At 34.1% G+C, this 15,392-nt stretch overlaps 1 protein-coding gene across 4 annotated transcripts in view; it reads left to right on the top strand.

Annotated features, from left to right (window-relative positions):
• Positions 1–584: 584 nt before the first annotated feature.
• Positions 585–15,392, top strand: part of CYL1 (alpha-N-acetylglucosaminidase family / NAGLU family) — a 56,721-nt gene continuing 41,913 nt past the window's right edge. The window contains exons 1-6 of one of the 4 annotated variants that reach the window (XM_088210939.1): positions 585–1,050; positions 1,204–1,286; positions 1,980–2,191; positions 2,303–2,424; positions 4,778–4,866; positions 5,220–5,314. In XM_088210939.1, the coding sequence (XP_088067065.1) occupies positions 832–1,050; positions 1,204–1,286; positions 1,980–2,191; positions 2,303–2,424; positions 4,778–4,866; positions 5,220–5,314 (820 nt within the window). In that variant the 5' untranslated portion in view covers positions 585–831. The remainder of the gene's footprint in view (positions 1,051–1,203; positions 1,287–1,979; positions 2,192–2,302; positions 2,425–4,777; positions 4,867–5,219; positions 5,315–15,392) is intronic. The other 3 variants (XM_088210941.1, XM_088210940.1, XM_088210938.1) reach the window with 3 other exon arrangements.

The raw sequence follows: 15,392 nt of genomic DNA on the forward strand, positions 1-15,392 counted from the left end.
GAGTTGTGGTTGATTGGAGGTGGGTTTAAAGGAAACAAAATGGGTTAGGTCTTTGGTGTTGTAAATGAATTAAGTAGATTGAGTTAATAAATTATGTTGAAGTTTAAAGGGTATTTGGGTATTAAATCATGTCTCAAATTCTAAGGATCTAACTATTTGATTTATCTTTATCTTTTTATATCTTACAAGTTAGTAAACTGGAAAAATTATTTTATATTTAAAATGATAATATATGAAAAGTTATTTATTTAATTTTTAAATATATTAAAATAAAAATTGTGTAATAATATACATAATATTTATTTATTTATTTATAAAATGTGATAAAATATTATAATTTTTATTTAAATATTATATATATACAAATAGAATATAAATGAGATTATATTACTATTTCCTTAATTTTCAGTTGCACATATTACAAATATCTACATATATAAATATTTGCATATTGCTCGCGCGGAAAGAGGTATGTCTATATGTGTGCATATATATATATATGTATATGAAATATTGTAAGTACAGGCAAAGCCCATATAACATCAACTACACCAGGCCCATACGACTGGCTACCCGCCCTTTCTAGTACAACAAACAGCTCTCCTTTCCCCAAACTTGCTGGTAAAGCACACAACTACCTCCATTTTCAAATCCAGAAAAAGAGCACTTCTCTCGCATCACTCTCTCTCTCCAGCCGGCCGCGAACTTGTCACGTACTGCACAGGGAATCTCCCAGCTTTCTTCTCCTACCATGCCAATCATCTCCGCTATAAACCAACTTTCTTCTTCTATCTCTCCCCTAGGGTTTCTCTATAACTCACCGGTGCGCCCATGGATTCTCTGTTTCCCGCCATTTTCGTTCTCTCGGTTTTCTCCGTGTTCTCTTTGGCTCAATCATCGACGATCGGCGTCCACCACATATCGAGCATACTGGATATTCAAGACCGCGAGAGAGCTTCTCCTGCAGTCCAATTAGCTGCAGCTCGCGGCGTCCTTAAGCGCCTGCTTCCTTCTCATTCCTTTGCTTTTGAGTTCCATCTCATCTCTAAGGTGTTCGAGTCATAGACATAGATTATTGATTAATATGCTTTCTCTTTTCGTTATTGTTTTCTATTTATGAGCGCTAACAAGTAAGAATTCTGTTTATTATGTAAAAGCGAATGATCCTTTGAACCTCAGTCTCTTAAATACTTAATTTGGCAGGAGCAATGCAGGGGAAAAAGTTGCTTTATCATCAGAAATAATCCCTCCTCCTATCCTTATGAGCATGATGAACCAGAAATTTTGTACGTTATGATTTTCTTATTTCCCTTTTTTGTTTATTTATTTGTTCATTTATTTTTGAGAGGGGTGTTGAGCTTTCTTTAATGTCCGTTTGTAGCATTATTAACTATTTTTTCCTTTAGATGGAGATAACTAGTAAGTGATTATTATGTGGAACTCCTCCAGTTTGTTATTCATTTAATGTTGTGTTCTCTGAGTTATACTCCTGCTTTCTGCTTAATGAGTGAACTTACTTGGTCTCCTTTTCATTTGACCCTTCAGATTAGTTTATTATTTTTTGTTAGTAAACTGATAAAAATAGCTTAAAACATTTCAACTTTTGGTTCAACTTGTTCAGAACTAATATTATACTAGATGAATAAGCTGATTTAATAATTGTATATGAACAACGGATTATGTTTGTGATTTAGCAGTTAGAATAGACCAGGAAATAATGATTTCAGTAGCCACTCCACTTAGCTTGTGGGAGAATAACTTAGTCAAAAACTGACTTATTTCAGAAGCCCATGTACAAGAAACCATTTGTTTCTGGATGATGGGTGAGAGGGATTCCCTTTAACTTCTGTTGATTGTTTTCCTCCTAGTTTGTATGCAACTTTAATGCTTCTTAAGTTTGTTTATAGCTCAACATTTTCTCAAGATAGTTTGCTTTGTATTTATACTTACATATGATAGTTTCAACTGAGTGGACATAGAATTGCTGGCGTCACTGCAGTGGAAGTCTTGGCTGGCCTACACTGGTACTTGAAATATTGGTGCGGTGCACATATATCTTGGGAAAAAACAGGGGGTGTACAACTGTTTTCAGTACCTAAATCAGGATCTCTCCCCAGTGTTCAAGATTCTGGGGTCTTGGTTCAGAGACCTGTTCCTTGGAATTACTACCAGAATGCCGTTACATCTAGTTGTAAGCTTCTATTTGAAGAGTAGTTTTCTCTATAAGATCTTTTTCTTTGAAAGGGTTCAAATTTGAAGTTGTGGTAAATTTTAATTTACTTAATTCTTCTGCCTTTCGAAGATTCTTTTGCTTGGTGGGACTGGAAAAGATGGGAAAAAGAAATTGATTGGATGGCTCTCCAAGGAATCAACTTGCCACTTGCATTTACTGGTCAAGAGGCTATTTGGAAAAAGGTTTTCGAGGTACTAATTTTTCTGGTTCATCTAATTATTATTTTCTTTGTATTCTAAAAGTTACAAATTTTTTCTATCTTTTAAGTTTCTAATTCGGTTATTCCATAAACCGTTCCATTTTGAGAAGAAAATTGAATAACAAGTAATTGGCCTTATACTACAATAGCTAGCCTTTCTGAAAGTTAATCCCCCAATATCCAAACTGCTGCATTTGAAGGACCTGTGTGGTTAAAGGAAAAATGGGCCCTCTTTTTATTTTCTCCATGTTATTGATTTCATGAAATAAGATATGCATAAAGCAGACGATAAGTTAGATCAGATTTGCTTATATGGGTTTCAGTTAACTTCTTTCTACTTATATTTACCTACTTACTGGAGGAAATCAATTTCATTTAAGGTTTCGCCATATTTCTAAATAATTTTTTATATTTAAGGTACAATTTTAATACATCTATAGAAATGGTTTTAGTGCATTTCCTGCTTTTTTCTGCTGGTGGTAAAGTGCTTTAGACCTTAAAATGCACAGGCTGTTGTCCAGAGGAAGATGAGTTGACCAATCAATGACTTCAGGGAATCTGTTATATGGTCAATGTTATGTAGGCATATTTGTGCTGAGCCTCAAAATGGCAGTATTCTTGTTCTAAAAAAATTAGTGAACTGGTTTTCATGATTCATATTGTAAATTCCTCTGTTTTAGCACAATCGATTGCTTTCTTATACTAAATTCGTGTTAGAAATTGTTTAAATATATATAATTGGAGAAGTTTTAGGATTCTACTGTTAAAATCAGTTATTTGCATAATGTATTTGTTAGGGTCCCCACTAATGGATCTTGTTATGGAGCAATGAACCACAAAATCAATCAGAAAGACATTCTTTTTATTTTTTCTACATTTACCTATTTTTAAATTAAATTTAGGAGCTCATTGTAAAGAGAGAACCATGCAATCTCGAAAGTAAGAAAGTACTCTTAAATTCCACTTTCATTCATATACTGTCTTCAAAGAGACAACCTTATTTAAGTAGTTTATAGGAGCCATTAAATTTACAAAAGCAATTAATTTTAGAATTCCATCTCCAGAATTACCTCCTCTAGTCTTTGAGATATTCTTTTATTTAAGAATACCGCCTACACTTCCACATTCACATATAAACTTCTATGCACATGATAGAACCTGCATGATTATAACAATATTTTAATTATTAAGAATGGTTTGATATGTATTTTGTTGAATATCAATGTTTTATATATGTAGATTTTCTAAGACGTAAAAAAAAATAAACAATTAATTATAAAAGATGCTATTTACTCTTATACCCTTCAACCTAGTCCACCATCTCTTGAACATTCCTCAAGCTGGTAAGTAGATATTGTCCATCTCCAACATTCTAATAAGAAGTTGAAATACTGGATTGTTTCACTATTTAATTAACATATCTGCTAGTTAAGAATTAGTTGGCATGTACAGAGTACATTATGTTGTAAAATTTTTCTTTAATAAAATATCTATTGATCTCGATATGTTTAGTCTGATCTTGTTGTATTGAATTGTAAGCGATACTTATTATTGACTAATTATCATAGTATAGATGCATGATGTTTTCCTAGTTGATTCTAAGTTCTTACAAAATTCTTTTTATTCATAATAGTTCACATATCCTTTGTGCCATTGTTCAAAATTATGATTTTGCATTTGATTTCACAACTATTTTTTGTTACTTCTTCAGTAACTAGATTACCCCTGAGGAAAGTATACTAGTCTCTAGTAGATCATAATGTACATCAGTATAGAATTTTAGGTATTGTAGTATTCTGTAGTAGGTTTATAGGTGTACTTCTTTTTGATTGTGCATGAATTGACTCATAATACTTATTGTGTAGATGATATCTGGTCTTGTATAGGACATGTAAATCAATTTCCCAACTAATTTTTGATACATTTCTTTATTTATTGGTGCATCTTCTTTTTCTATTCCTAATTTGTGATTATGCTCAATGAGAGTACTATTCCTAATTTGTTATTAAGACATTGACAAACTAACAATGCAAATCGACTAGCAGTCTCATTGATCATTTATCCAATGTCAGTTTGCCAACCTTTTTAGGGGGAGGAGGTTGGGCTGGGAGTTTGGTCCAAATAAAATATATTACTATAGTGATAATTGATAAATGTTATTATCTCATCATTTATCCAATAAGTAGAAGAGAGAATTAGAGTTTTGTCATTGTCTTGCTACTTCTCAATTTGTTCATTTTTTGTTTGAGCATTTTATACCTGCTAGGAACTGTATTTTTAAAAACTTTTTTTTTTTCTTTTTCACCTCTTAATTTCCTTTTACTTGTTGAATATTTATTCTCTAGGAGAAATTCAATATAACAAGTTCAGAATTGGATGACTTCTTTGGAGGACCAGCATTTCTTGCATGGTCACGAATGGCAAATTTGCATGGGTAAGTTTATAGGTTGGCAATAATCTTGAAACAATTATGCCATGTTCTGATTTAGTCATATTCTGTTTGATGTTTACTTCACCTTGTAGTTTATTAACCAAGTTGACGCGCTAGTTTATGCAATTATTTGTTATTCCAATCATGGTTATGGAATTTATTTAATGCTTTCATAGGTTTGCTAACTAGTTGGTGTAGGGGAATCTATAGAATAAAATTGACCACCATGTTTAGCTGTGTTAACCTTTTTATTGAATGATAAAATTTGTTTAGGTAAAGCTTCCAGCAAGAGAACTCTTCTCACAACCTTCATTATTCTTATTTCCCATCTAAGAGATTTATTTTTTCCATCACAGGTGGGGTGGTCCCCTACCACAAAGTTGGTTTGATCAACAATTAGATCTACAGAAGAAGATTCTTTCCAGAATGTATGAATTGGGAATGACGCCAGGTACTAATTTTATTTTATTTAACCCTTTTTTCTTTTCCCTAAGGGTGGGGAGCTAGGGAACATAGTGAAGTACTTCGGATTGGAATGCCCTTCCTCCTTTTGCCATATGTTCCATATTTCAAGACGTGATATTTGTTTAGTGATTGGCTAATTATCTGATCATACAAATAATATTTCAAATCTAATTTTTAAATTAACTCAAATATCATTTCAACATATTGAGCAACTCTGAGTTTGGGTACTATTTAAAGATTGCCACTCAATGATCAGTGTTAGATCATTATTGTTGGCATGAACTCGATGACAGCCCAAGAGGGGGACGAGTTAGGTGAATTGAGTTATAAAATTTTCAAGATTTTAAGCACACTTCCAACTCTTTCTTTCCTACAACTCTTGGATTAGGATAGACAAGTTTCTTAAAATATATTGTCTTCACTATTTAATTGTATAAGAATGAGAAAGACCTAATGAAGTTTGTTTCTGTTTGTTACAAAATTATAATATACTTTCCTTACATAATACCATAATTATAGGTGATTGACTTTCCATTTATATTAATGTAATTATAGGCAGCAAATTAATAAATTAATTTATGTTAGTTACGTTACATAGATCCCTCTGTATGTATATATATCAAACCTATTAGAATAAAATCATCAAAAAAAATATTCCTATACTTTTCTATTCAATTACATGGTATCAAAGCTGGCTTAGAAAGAGAGACACTATCACCGTCCAGATCTGAAGTGGCGGTGGCATTTGGATTGTGGCGGAGTGTTCAAAGAAGAAGACTCGGCCGGATCACAGAGGATGAAGCTTGGGTCCGGCGGATCGTTTGAAACCAGAAAGGAGCAGGACGAAAGCAGAGGCGGCAGCGACCTGAAGAGACACCAAGAGAGAGGTTGCGGTGGCCGAACAAAAGCACGATCAGATCCGATTCAACCAGATTTACGTGCCAGGAGCCAAATTGACTGGTGGTGAGGAAGTTGAGTGCGAGCAACGGTTCTGTTCAGAAAAGCTAAACGGGTTTGCTCGTTGCATTTTCTGGCGCGAAAACCGTCCTGCGGGCAGTGGAAGAAGCTTGGATACATGTGCAACTTGGAGCAACAGAACCATGCAATGGGAAGAAGATGAAGCGGCATTGGCGATCTGTCCCCAGAATGACTAGATCTGTGCAAAGAAGAGGTGCAGCAGCTATCGGTTGCCTGAAGCTAGATCTGCAGCGTTTTCGGCACGATTCAGGAGATCCATTCTGAATCTGAGCGCGCTGCAGTTCTGTGGTGATTTCCAGACAAAACGCGATGACACATGGTGATTCTGGAGGAGGTGCGTGCGGCAACACGTGGTTTGGCGGCGTATAGTGGCTTCTGGTGCTTACGCGCTGTGGTTTTTTGTGCAGTGGTATTTTCTTGTGTGTGGTTGTTTATTTCTGATAGTAGTAATTCTCTTTATTTGTCTTTTATCTACTTCAGGTGTTTTTGGTTGCTAGATGATGCAGAAATCGAGATCAACAATTCAATCCAAAACTCGACATATAACATTAGTATGCTGAGACATAAATTTCTAAATAAATTCTCCATACTTAACCCATAATCAACTATGTGAAGATGAAATAAGGTGATTGAGATAAATTATATTGATTAGAATACCAAAACAAATATCTTGATAAGTTAAAATCAAGTCAAGAAAAGAGATTGACGAAAATACCATAAGTTATCTTGATAAGTAGACACCAATTCCCCATGCACCAAGAAAAGTGAAGAAACCTCCCTAAAAAGCAATTTAGCCAACGGCTAACTAAAGTTAAAAGTTTAATTTTATTGATCTTAAATTTCAATTTCTTTACAATCAAAGCAATAAGGTCTTTATATCAGCATAAGTTTATTAATTCTACTATAATTTAAAAATTAAATTATAAAAAAATTTTAATTACATTTTTATATAGGATTCTAATAAAATATTAATTTAAAAGCATAAACATAATAAAAAAAAAAAAAAAAATTTCTCTTAAAAAGTGGTGTGGCCGAATTCTCCATGCTTTATTTGACTTGAATTTGGACTTCAATATTTAATTAATTCTTGCTGTAAAAGTTGAGTTGAAGTTGCTTTAAAAGGCTTCCCAATTGGACTAGAAAACAATTCTCCTTTCATGAGAAAATCAAGAAGAAAATATAGGAAACAATCAAAGAAAAAAATCTAGAATTTTCTACCATGAGATGAAGAAGATCGTAATCTCGGCCAGAACTTGTAATAATAGGATTTTTCTTATCTTATCTTGATAAGAACTTTAAATTGACGAAAACTCTCAATTTGATGAAGAAGGGCATAATCTCGGCCAAAACTTGTAATAATAGAATTTTTCTTCTTTTATCTTGATAAGAACTCTAAATTGATGAAAACTCTCAGTTTGATGATGTAGGTCTCTTGAAACCTGATTTTATTTAGTTGGATAAGGATCTTGAATTTATATGAGATTTAATTGAAGTTGAAAACCATTCATGAGGAGAGTTATATTTGGTTAAGATTGTGAAAGAACTAATAATTAAGTGTTTAAGATTTTTACGAGTTTTATTATTTATATGATTAATATGCTCTAAAAGATAGGAGTTTTTCAGTTATGACTCTTTCAATAAGAGTAGACAGATCTCTCATATGAAATACCCAAGAGTCCATGATTGGGAGAACTCTTTTAGTCGTTTGCTTGTAATTATCTTTATTATAGGATTTTAGTGTGAGCTGCTCCCCCTTTTTTTGCATCATTGGATTTTTGTGTGTTTCAGGTGGTTTTTGTCTAACAATTGAATACTCGAATTAAAATAAGTAGTAATATTGTCTATTACTATGGCCATGAGTAAGAGTATACAAAACGGTACTATAAGAAATTAAAGAATCGCAATTAGAGAACACGGTCTGCTAATATTATTGTTGTTATTAATAGCTCATCTTTTGAGAGAATTGTTATGATTTCAGCTGACGAGTATACTAAATTTTCTCAGTATCAGGAATTTTTAAAGAAATTATCTTCTTTTACCGAATCAGATAAAAAATATCTTATCTCCTCCTTAAAAAATAAGTGATTGATTCTAGTGTTACAGATCACATAGCAGGTAATTCTAATATTTTTTCTACCTTTCGATCGCATAAAGCACATTTTTCTATAACCATTGGTAATTGGTCAACTTATAACATTGTGGGCTCTAGGACCATAAAACCAACTTCATTTATTACTTTGTCATGTGTATTAAGTTTACATAAATTTACTCTTAATTTGATTTTTGTGAGTAAACTTACTAAACATTTTAATTGTTGTATCACATTTTTTTCCGATCATTGTCTTCTTCAGCATTTTATGATGAAACAAATAATTTGTAAAAGACATGTATTAGATGGTCTCTACATTCTTGATATTTGGATGTCTCGATCGGTTGCCTACTCTAGTGTTGTCTCTCCATTTGGAGCACATTTTCGATTGGAACATTATTCTCTCCCTGTGTTGAAGAAGTTTTATCCTCATTTTCATAATGTATCTTCATGATTGTAAGTTATGTCAGTTTGGAAAACATCATCATAATTCATCATGTCCAAGAATTAATCGATGGGCTGGGTCTATTTTTTAGTTAATTGATTATAATATTTGGGACCCTTATCTTGTTCCATATAAAACATGATTTATATATTTCGTTATCTTTATGAATAAATTTTTTCGAATGATTTGTATATATTTTATAAAAAAATTGTTTAAAATATTTTTTCACTTTTGTACTTTTTGTACTGAAGTCAAAATCCAACTCAATGTTTCTATACATGTATTGAGAAATGGTAATGTCACAACTAAATGACTTAACAAGGGATTCTTCAGCAGTCTTCTTGTGTTAATTCATCATTTCAAAATGGAGTTGCTAAAAGAAAAAACAAACATTTACTTGAGACTGTTCGAGTCTTTTGTTCCAAACATAAGTCCCTATGCAATTATGGTTGATGCTATTTTCACATCTTGTTTTTTTATTAATTTTCTGTCATCTACAGTACTTGGTGAAGATGTTACTTACAATATTTTTTTCCAGATAAGTCATTATTGTCGGTGAAATTTAAGACATTTGGTAGCTATTCGAGATATACAGTCTAATGTTATCAAGTTGGACCCAAAGACTTTGAAGTGTGTTTTTTGAGATATTCTCGCATAAGAAAGGATATCAGTGTTATTCTCAATATCTCAATAAATATGTAGTATTAATTGATTGGTCTTTTTGGAGAATACACTGTTCTTCTCCTCATCGTCTAATTCTATAAGTCAAGAGAAGGACGATAAGTGACTCATCTAAAAGTTCACACCGAGTGCCTGTAAGCAATCAGATAATAGTCTTTCTCCTAATAATGTGCCACTAGCTTTAGTTGAGCAAGCTAATGATGGTGTTGGTGTGTCTCCAGCTCAAGTACAACCGTCAATTTTTCATGTTTATTTCAGAAGATAACAGACAAATGATACATGTTCTGCACCAGCTTTCTTGTCATCTGATTCGACTGCACATGACCTTGATCTTTTTACTAATCTTTGCAAATGTAAAGATTAGTGCACTATTTCTAAATTTATTTATCCCACTATTAATTTTATTTTATATAGTCACCTGTCTCTTTTGTCTATCTCTTTAGTTGCTTTTATAGATTCAATTTCCATACTCAAGATAGTTAAGAAGACTTTGGACCACCCTGGTTGGTATAATGCAACGCTTGAGAAAATAAATGCTTTCGATGAAAATCATATTTGGGATTTGATAGATTTTCAGTCAAAATGAATACAGATAGCTCTTTCTAAGACTTAAAGCAAGAGTTATACCAAAAGGTTATACTCAGACTTATGGAGTGGATTATTTTGATACCCTCTCTTTAGTGGCCAAACTTATATCTGTCCATTTATTCATCTCTATCGCGGCATCTTGAAATTGGCTCTTACACCATTTGAATATCAAGAATGCATTCTTTTATGGTGATCTCTTATAACAAGTGTATATGAAGCAATTACCTGAGTTTGTTGTTCAAGGAGAGTATAGGAAAGTATGTCATTTAAAGAAATTTTTGTATAGTTTGAAGCAAAGTTCTTGTGTATGATTTGACAAATTTAGTGAAATAGTTTTACAATTTTGGCTGAAAAAGAATAAGTGTGATCACTCAGTTTTTTATAGATAATCTACAACTGAAATATACATTTTTTTTATATTGATGATATTGTCATTAAAGGATATGATTGTGCCAGAATATCTTCTCTTAAATCATTCTTGCATACTAAATTTCACAAAAAAACTTGGTGACATGGTCTCGAATAGGCCAAAATTAATCCCAAAGGTCCAAATAGAATCCTAGGAAGAGATGCTCACATGCGAGAAGAAGAAAACCCGCAAATTGACAGATTCCCGCAAAACATCGGGAACCTGCGGGCAAGTGGCAACCCGTGGGGACGTTGCCTGCACGCATGAAGACAAATGGGAACGGAGCGTTGCGCACACAGTGCACGCGCCCGTAACCAAGAAGCCCACACGCACAAACTAGGGCACAAGCGCTTCCACACACGCTAGGTGCGCCAACACAACATGCATCTGTAGGATCCGCCGGTAAGGGAAACTACCCGCGATAAGGGAGATTCCTTGTCGCAGAAGGACTCCGGCATTTCTCGCTCCATGATGGACTTTGTTTCTGATCTAAAAGGGCTTCCTAGCCCAGCCCAACATTAAGGAAAAGGGCTTAAAACCATAAGAGTATGTCATGGGCTTGGCGGATCGTGTGCAAAGGAAAAAGGTCAAGTTTTGACCTAAAAGGAAGGAGGCTTTGGCCCATTCGGCCATAAGGTATCAAGACCTAAGGGAAGGTCCACGGCAGGCACATACTGTGCATGTGAGCAACTTAACTCATGTGTGGGGCAAGGACATGTGGGGAAAGGGGAACCTGGACATGTGGGATCCTCCCATGTGTGAAGAGAGTCCTCAGGCATCTCAATTCAGCTATGAGAGTCCTTTTAGGACTATGAAGTGCGACAAGTAGAGTGTTGGAGACCGATTGCTTCCTAGAGTCCAAAGAGGAATCATTCTTCAAGAATTAATTAAGATAAAGAAGTTGGAATTAAAGAGGAAAAGAGAAACTTCAAAGTCTATCCTACCCGATTTCACATATAGGAATTATCCAAGGATAGGATTTGTTTCCTACTTAAATTAGGATAATTTTTAGGGACATATTCAACTCAACTTCTTCAACAACAATTAATTAAAGTTTGAAGACCAAATTCAAGATAAAGACAACATGGAGAATTCGGTCACAACACTTCTTTGCTTCAAGAGAGGAGAATTTTAATTCTAATTAAAGTATGCATTTTTAATTAATATTTTAATGTAATTTAGATAAAGACTAGTATTTGGATTACCATTTTAATTAAATTTACATAAAGATAAGATAATTATTAGGATAGATTTTTAGTCTTTGATTTTATTTAGAATACACTCGGTGAAAGCCTATATAAAGGGCCCACCTTAGGCTGTAAATATCAACAATTTAAATAATAGAATTTCAATTTATTCGTTACAATTACCCTTGCTAAATTGTGAGAGTGAGAGTTCTTCAAGTGAGGTTACTTCAACCATTTTGTTGACTTGGGGAATTTGAATCGACTTATCTAATAAGTCATTGCGTCTTTTCTATTCATATTTTATTTTTCAAATACTTTTATTTGAATTCAAATTGTTGAATATGGTTCACATAGGGAGGGTTTAATTGGGCATTTGAGTTTCTACATGCTCATGCATATGTGGGATTCATGATCAAGATATTTTGATCCTGCTTTCCCACGTCATTTAGTATCAGAGTTTAAACTCCTAGTGAACCTACTATCTTTAGATTACTTTGCATATTCGTGTTGCAAAGCACTCATCAAATTAAGTGCTCATTCGTTGTGTTACATCTCACTTGAATAAATTTATCTGTTTGTTCAAGTGATTGTTTATCCCATGGTAAAAAAAAAAAATCAGAAAAATCCAAAAAAAAAAGAGAACTGATTGCACATCATAAGACAATCCAACATTGTGTTTTGCATTCACTAAACAAAGAAAGATTAACCATCTATCAGGTGTGCGAAAAAAATTTTTTCCGGCAAAGGAAGATTACCCCACCCACCAAATGCGTGAAAACCTTTGTTTTCATTATTGCATAAAGTAAAGGACGATTACCTCATCCATAAAAAAAGGTGGGCGAACTGTTGCTTCATATTTAAATTCTAGCATTGCATCTTTAGACATTAAGTAAAGCATCACAACTTCTTCATTCATGTGCTTTAATTTATCACCTTTTAGAGTCAATATTCCTCTAGGATGTTTTGTAAGTGTCTTTAAAACTGACGTATAGGTATCGATTTAGAGGATTCGATTCCGATCGCTCAACTTGAGGGAAGAAGATTGAGTGTTGAGAGGTTATGAAGTAAACACAAAAGATTGCGAAGGAGTGTTATTTTCTACTAACATTTCTTTGAGATTTTTTTTACTATGAGTTTTGCAAAGAACTTGTCGAACTACGGTACGGTGTGCAAAAACTACAATATATGGAGGGAAGTAGTGCGAGAAGCATGAGGGAAGAGATGGATTGGTCATGTCATGATATGATAGAGACCCTCCTAGTTAAGAAGAAGTTCATGCTCTTGCAAAAGTCGAGCATCCTATCATGAAAGATACAAAAGGAGAGAAAATCGGTAGCTCAGATGAACCGTGTTTATTTACAAATTTTTTTGTTTCTAGTGATGATATCTTACAGAACTTCGGAAATTACTCATACGAGCAACCTCGGGCTAAAGATAGTTAAGGTTCGATGACGAATCTTTTTGAAGGAGGTGTGATGTGATCCTAAATAGGCCAAAAATAATCTTAAAGGTTCAAACAAAATCCCGGAAAGAGATGTTCACATGTGGGAAAAAAAAAACCTGTAAATTGATAGATTCCACAAAATGCTGAGAATCCGCAAGCAAGTGGCAGCCTGCAGGGAGGTTGCTTGCGCACATGAAGATGCGCGAGAAAGGAGCGTCGCACGCACAGGGCACACTCGCAAGCCAGCATGCAGCCCAACACGCCAGCATAGTGCGCGCGTGCAGGATCCACAGGTAAGGGAAGCTACCTACGGGAAAAGGGATTCCTTCTCTCGAAAGGACTACTGCAATTCCCACTCCATGATGTACTTGGTTTTTTATCTAAGAGGGCTTCCTAGCCTGGCCAAACAACAAGGAAAATGGCTTAAAACCCGAAGAGTATGTCATGGGCTTGGCAAATCACAGGCAAAGGAAAAAGGACAAGTTTCAACCCAAAAGGAAGGAGGCTTTGGCCCATTCGACCATAAGGTATCAAGGCCTAAGGGAAGGTCCATGGTAGGCACATGTTGTGCATGTGAGCAACTGAGCTCATATGCGTGGGGAAAAGGCGTGGGAAAAGGGGAACCCGCACATGTGTGAGCAACTTAGTTCACATGGGCAGGCACATGCCGCACATGTGTGGGGAAAGGACATGTGGGTAAAGGGGAACCTGTACATGCGGGATCCTCCCATGCATGAGGAGAGTCCTCACACGTCTCCTCACTCCAAATTCGGTTATGAGAGTCCTTTTAGAACTATGAAGTGTGTCAAGTATAGTGTTGGAGACTGATTGCTTCTAGAGTCTAAAGAGGAATCATTTTTCAAGAATTAACTAAGATAAAGGAGTTGGAATTAAAGAGGAAAAGGGAAATTTCAAAATCTATCCTATCTAATTTCACACATGGGAATTATCCAAAAATAGGATTCATTTCCTACTTCAATTAAGATACTTTTCAAAGGCACATTCAACTCAATTTATACAATAAAAATTAATTAAATGTTGATGACCAAATTTAAGATAAAGACAACGTGGAGAATTAGGCCGTAACATTTCTTTGCTTCAAGAGAGGAGAATTTTAATTCTAACTAAAGTATGCATTTTTAATTAATATTTTAGTGTCATTTAGATAAGGACTAGTATTTCGATTATTATTTTTAATTAGGTTTAGATGAGGATAAGGTAAGTATTAGGATAGATTTTTTTCTATGATTTTGTTTAGAATACACTTGATGAAAGCCTATATAAAGAGTTTAAATTAGACTGTAAATATCAAGTTCAATTCAGATAATAAAATTATAGTTTACTTTTAACATTTAGCCTTGCTAAATTGTGAGAGTAAGAGTTCTACAAGTGAGATTATTTCAACTATCTTGTTGAATCTGAGAATTTGAACCAACTTATTAGGTAAGCCGTTATATCTTTTCTATTCCTATTTTATTTTCCAGTTATCTTGATTTGCATTCAAATTGTTGAATGTCATTCAACTAGAGAGTGTTTAGTTAGGCATTTGAGTTTCTCCATGCTCATGCATATGTAGAATTCATGATCAAGGTATTTTGATCCCGACTTCTTGCGTCACTTGAGTAAAGTAAAATACTTTTTAGGAGTAAAAGTAATAAAAAATAAGAAAGAGATTTCTTGTCTCAAAGAAAATATGTACTTGATCTACTTGCAGAAATTGGAAAGCTTGAAGTCAAGCCATGCAGCACATTAATGATGCCAAATGTACATTTTACAAAATATGATGGTGATCCCTTTGATGATCTGGAAAAGTACAGGCGATTAGTTGGGAGATTGAGCTATCTCAGAGTGACTCACCCATATATTGGGTATGCTGTTAATATCGTTTTATGTCTACACCTGCAATCAAATACTGGAAGGCTCTGAAACAGATCCTATGCTACCTAAAAAGAGTTTTGGGACTTGGCATATTGTTTAGCAATCATTGGTATATTCACATTAAATGCTTTACAGATGCTGATCGGGCTGTATCTAAATTGGTAAAAGGTTCACTACATTTTTTGTTGGTGGGAACCTAGTTTTATGGAGAAGTAAGAAGCAAACCACTGTGTTGCGCTTCAATGCAGAGTTTGAGTATAGAGTTATGGTCCAATCCACATGTGAAGTTTTATCGATACAATGCATTTTAGCTGAAATGGGTTTGAATCCCATGTCACCCATAAAACTCTGGTGTGATAATCAAA

The sequence above is a fragment of the Carica papaya genome, chromosome 9 (genome assembly GCF_054855325.1).
Source record: "Carica papaya isolate Zhongbai chromosome 9, ASM5485532v1, whole genome shotgun sequence".
In the NCBI taxonomy this organism is placed as follows: Eukaryota; Viridiplantae; Streptophyta; class Magnoliopsida; order Brassicales; family Caricaceae; genus Carica; species Carica papaya.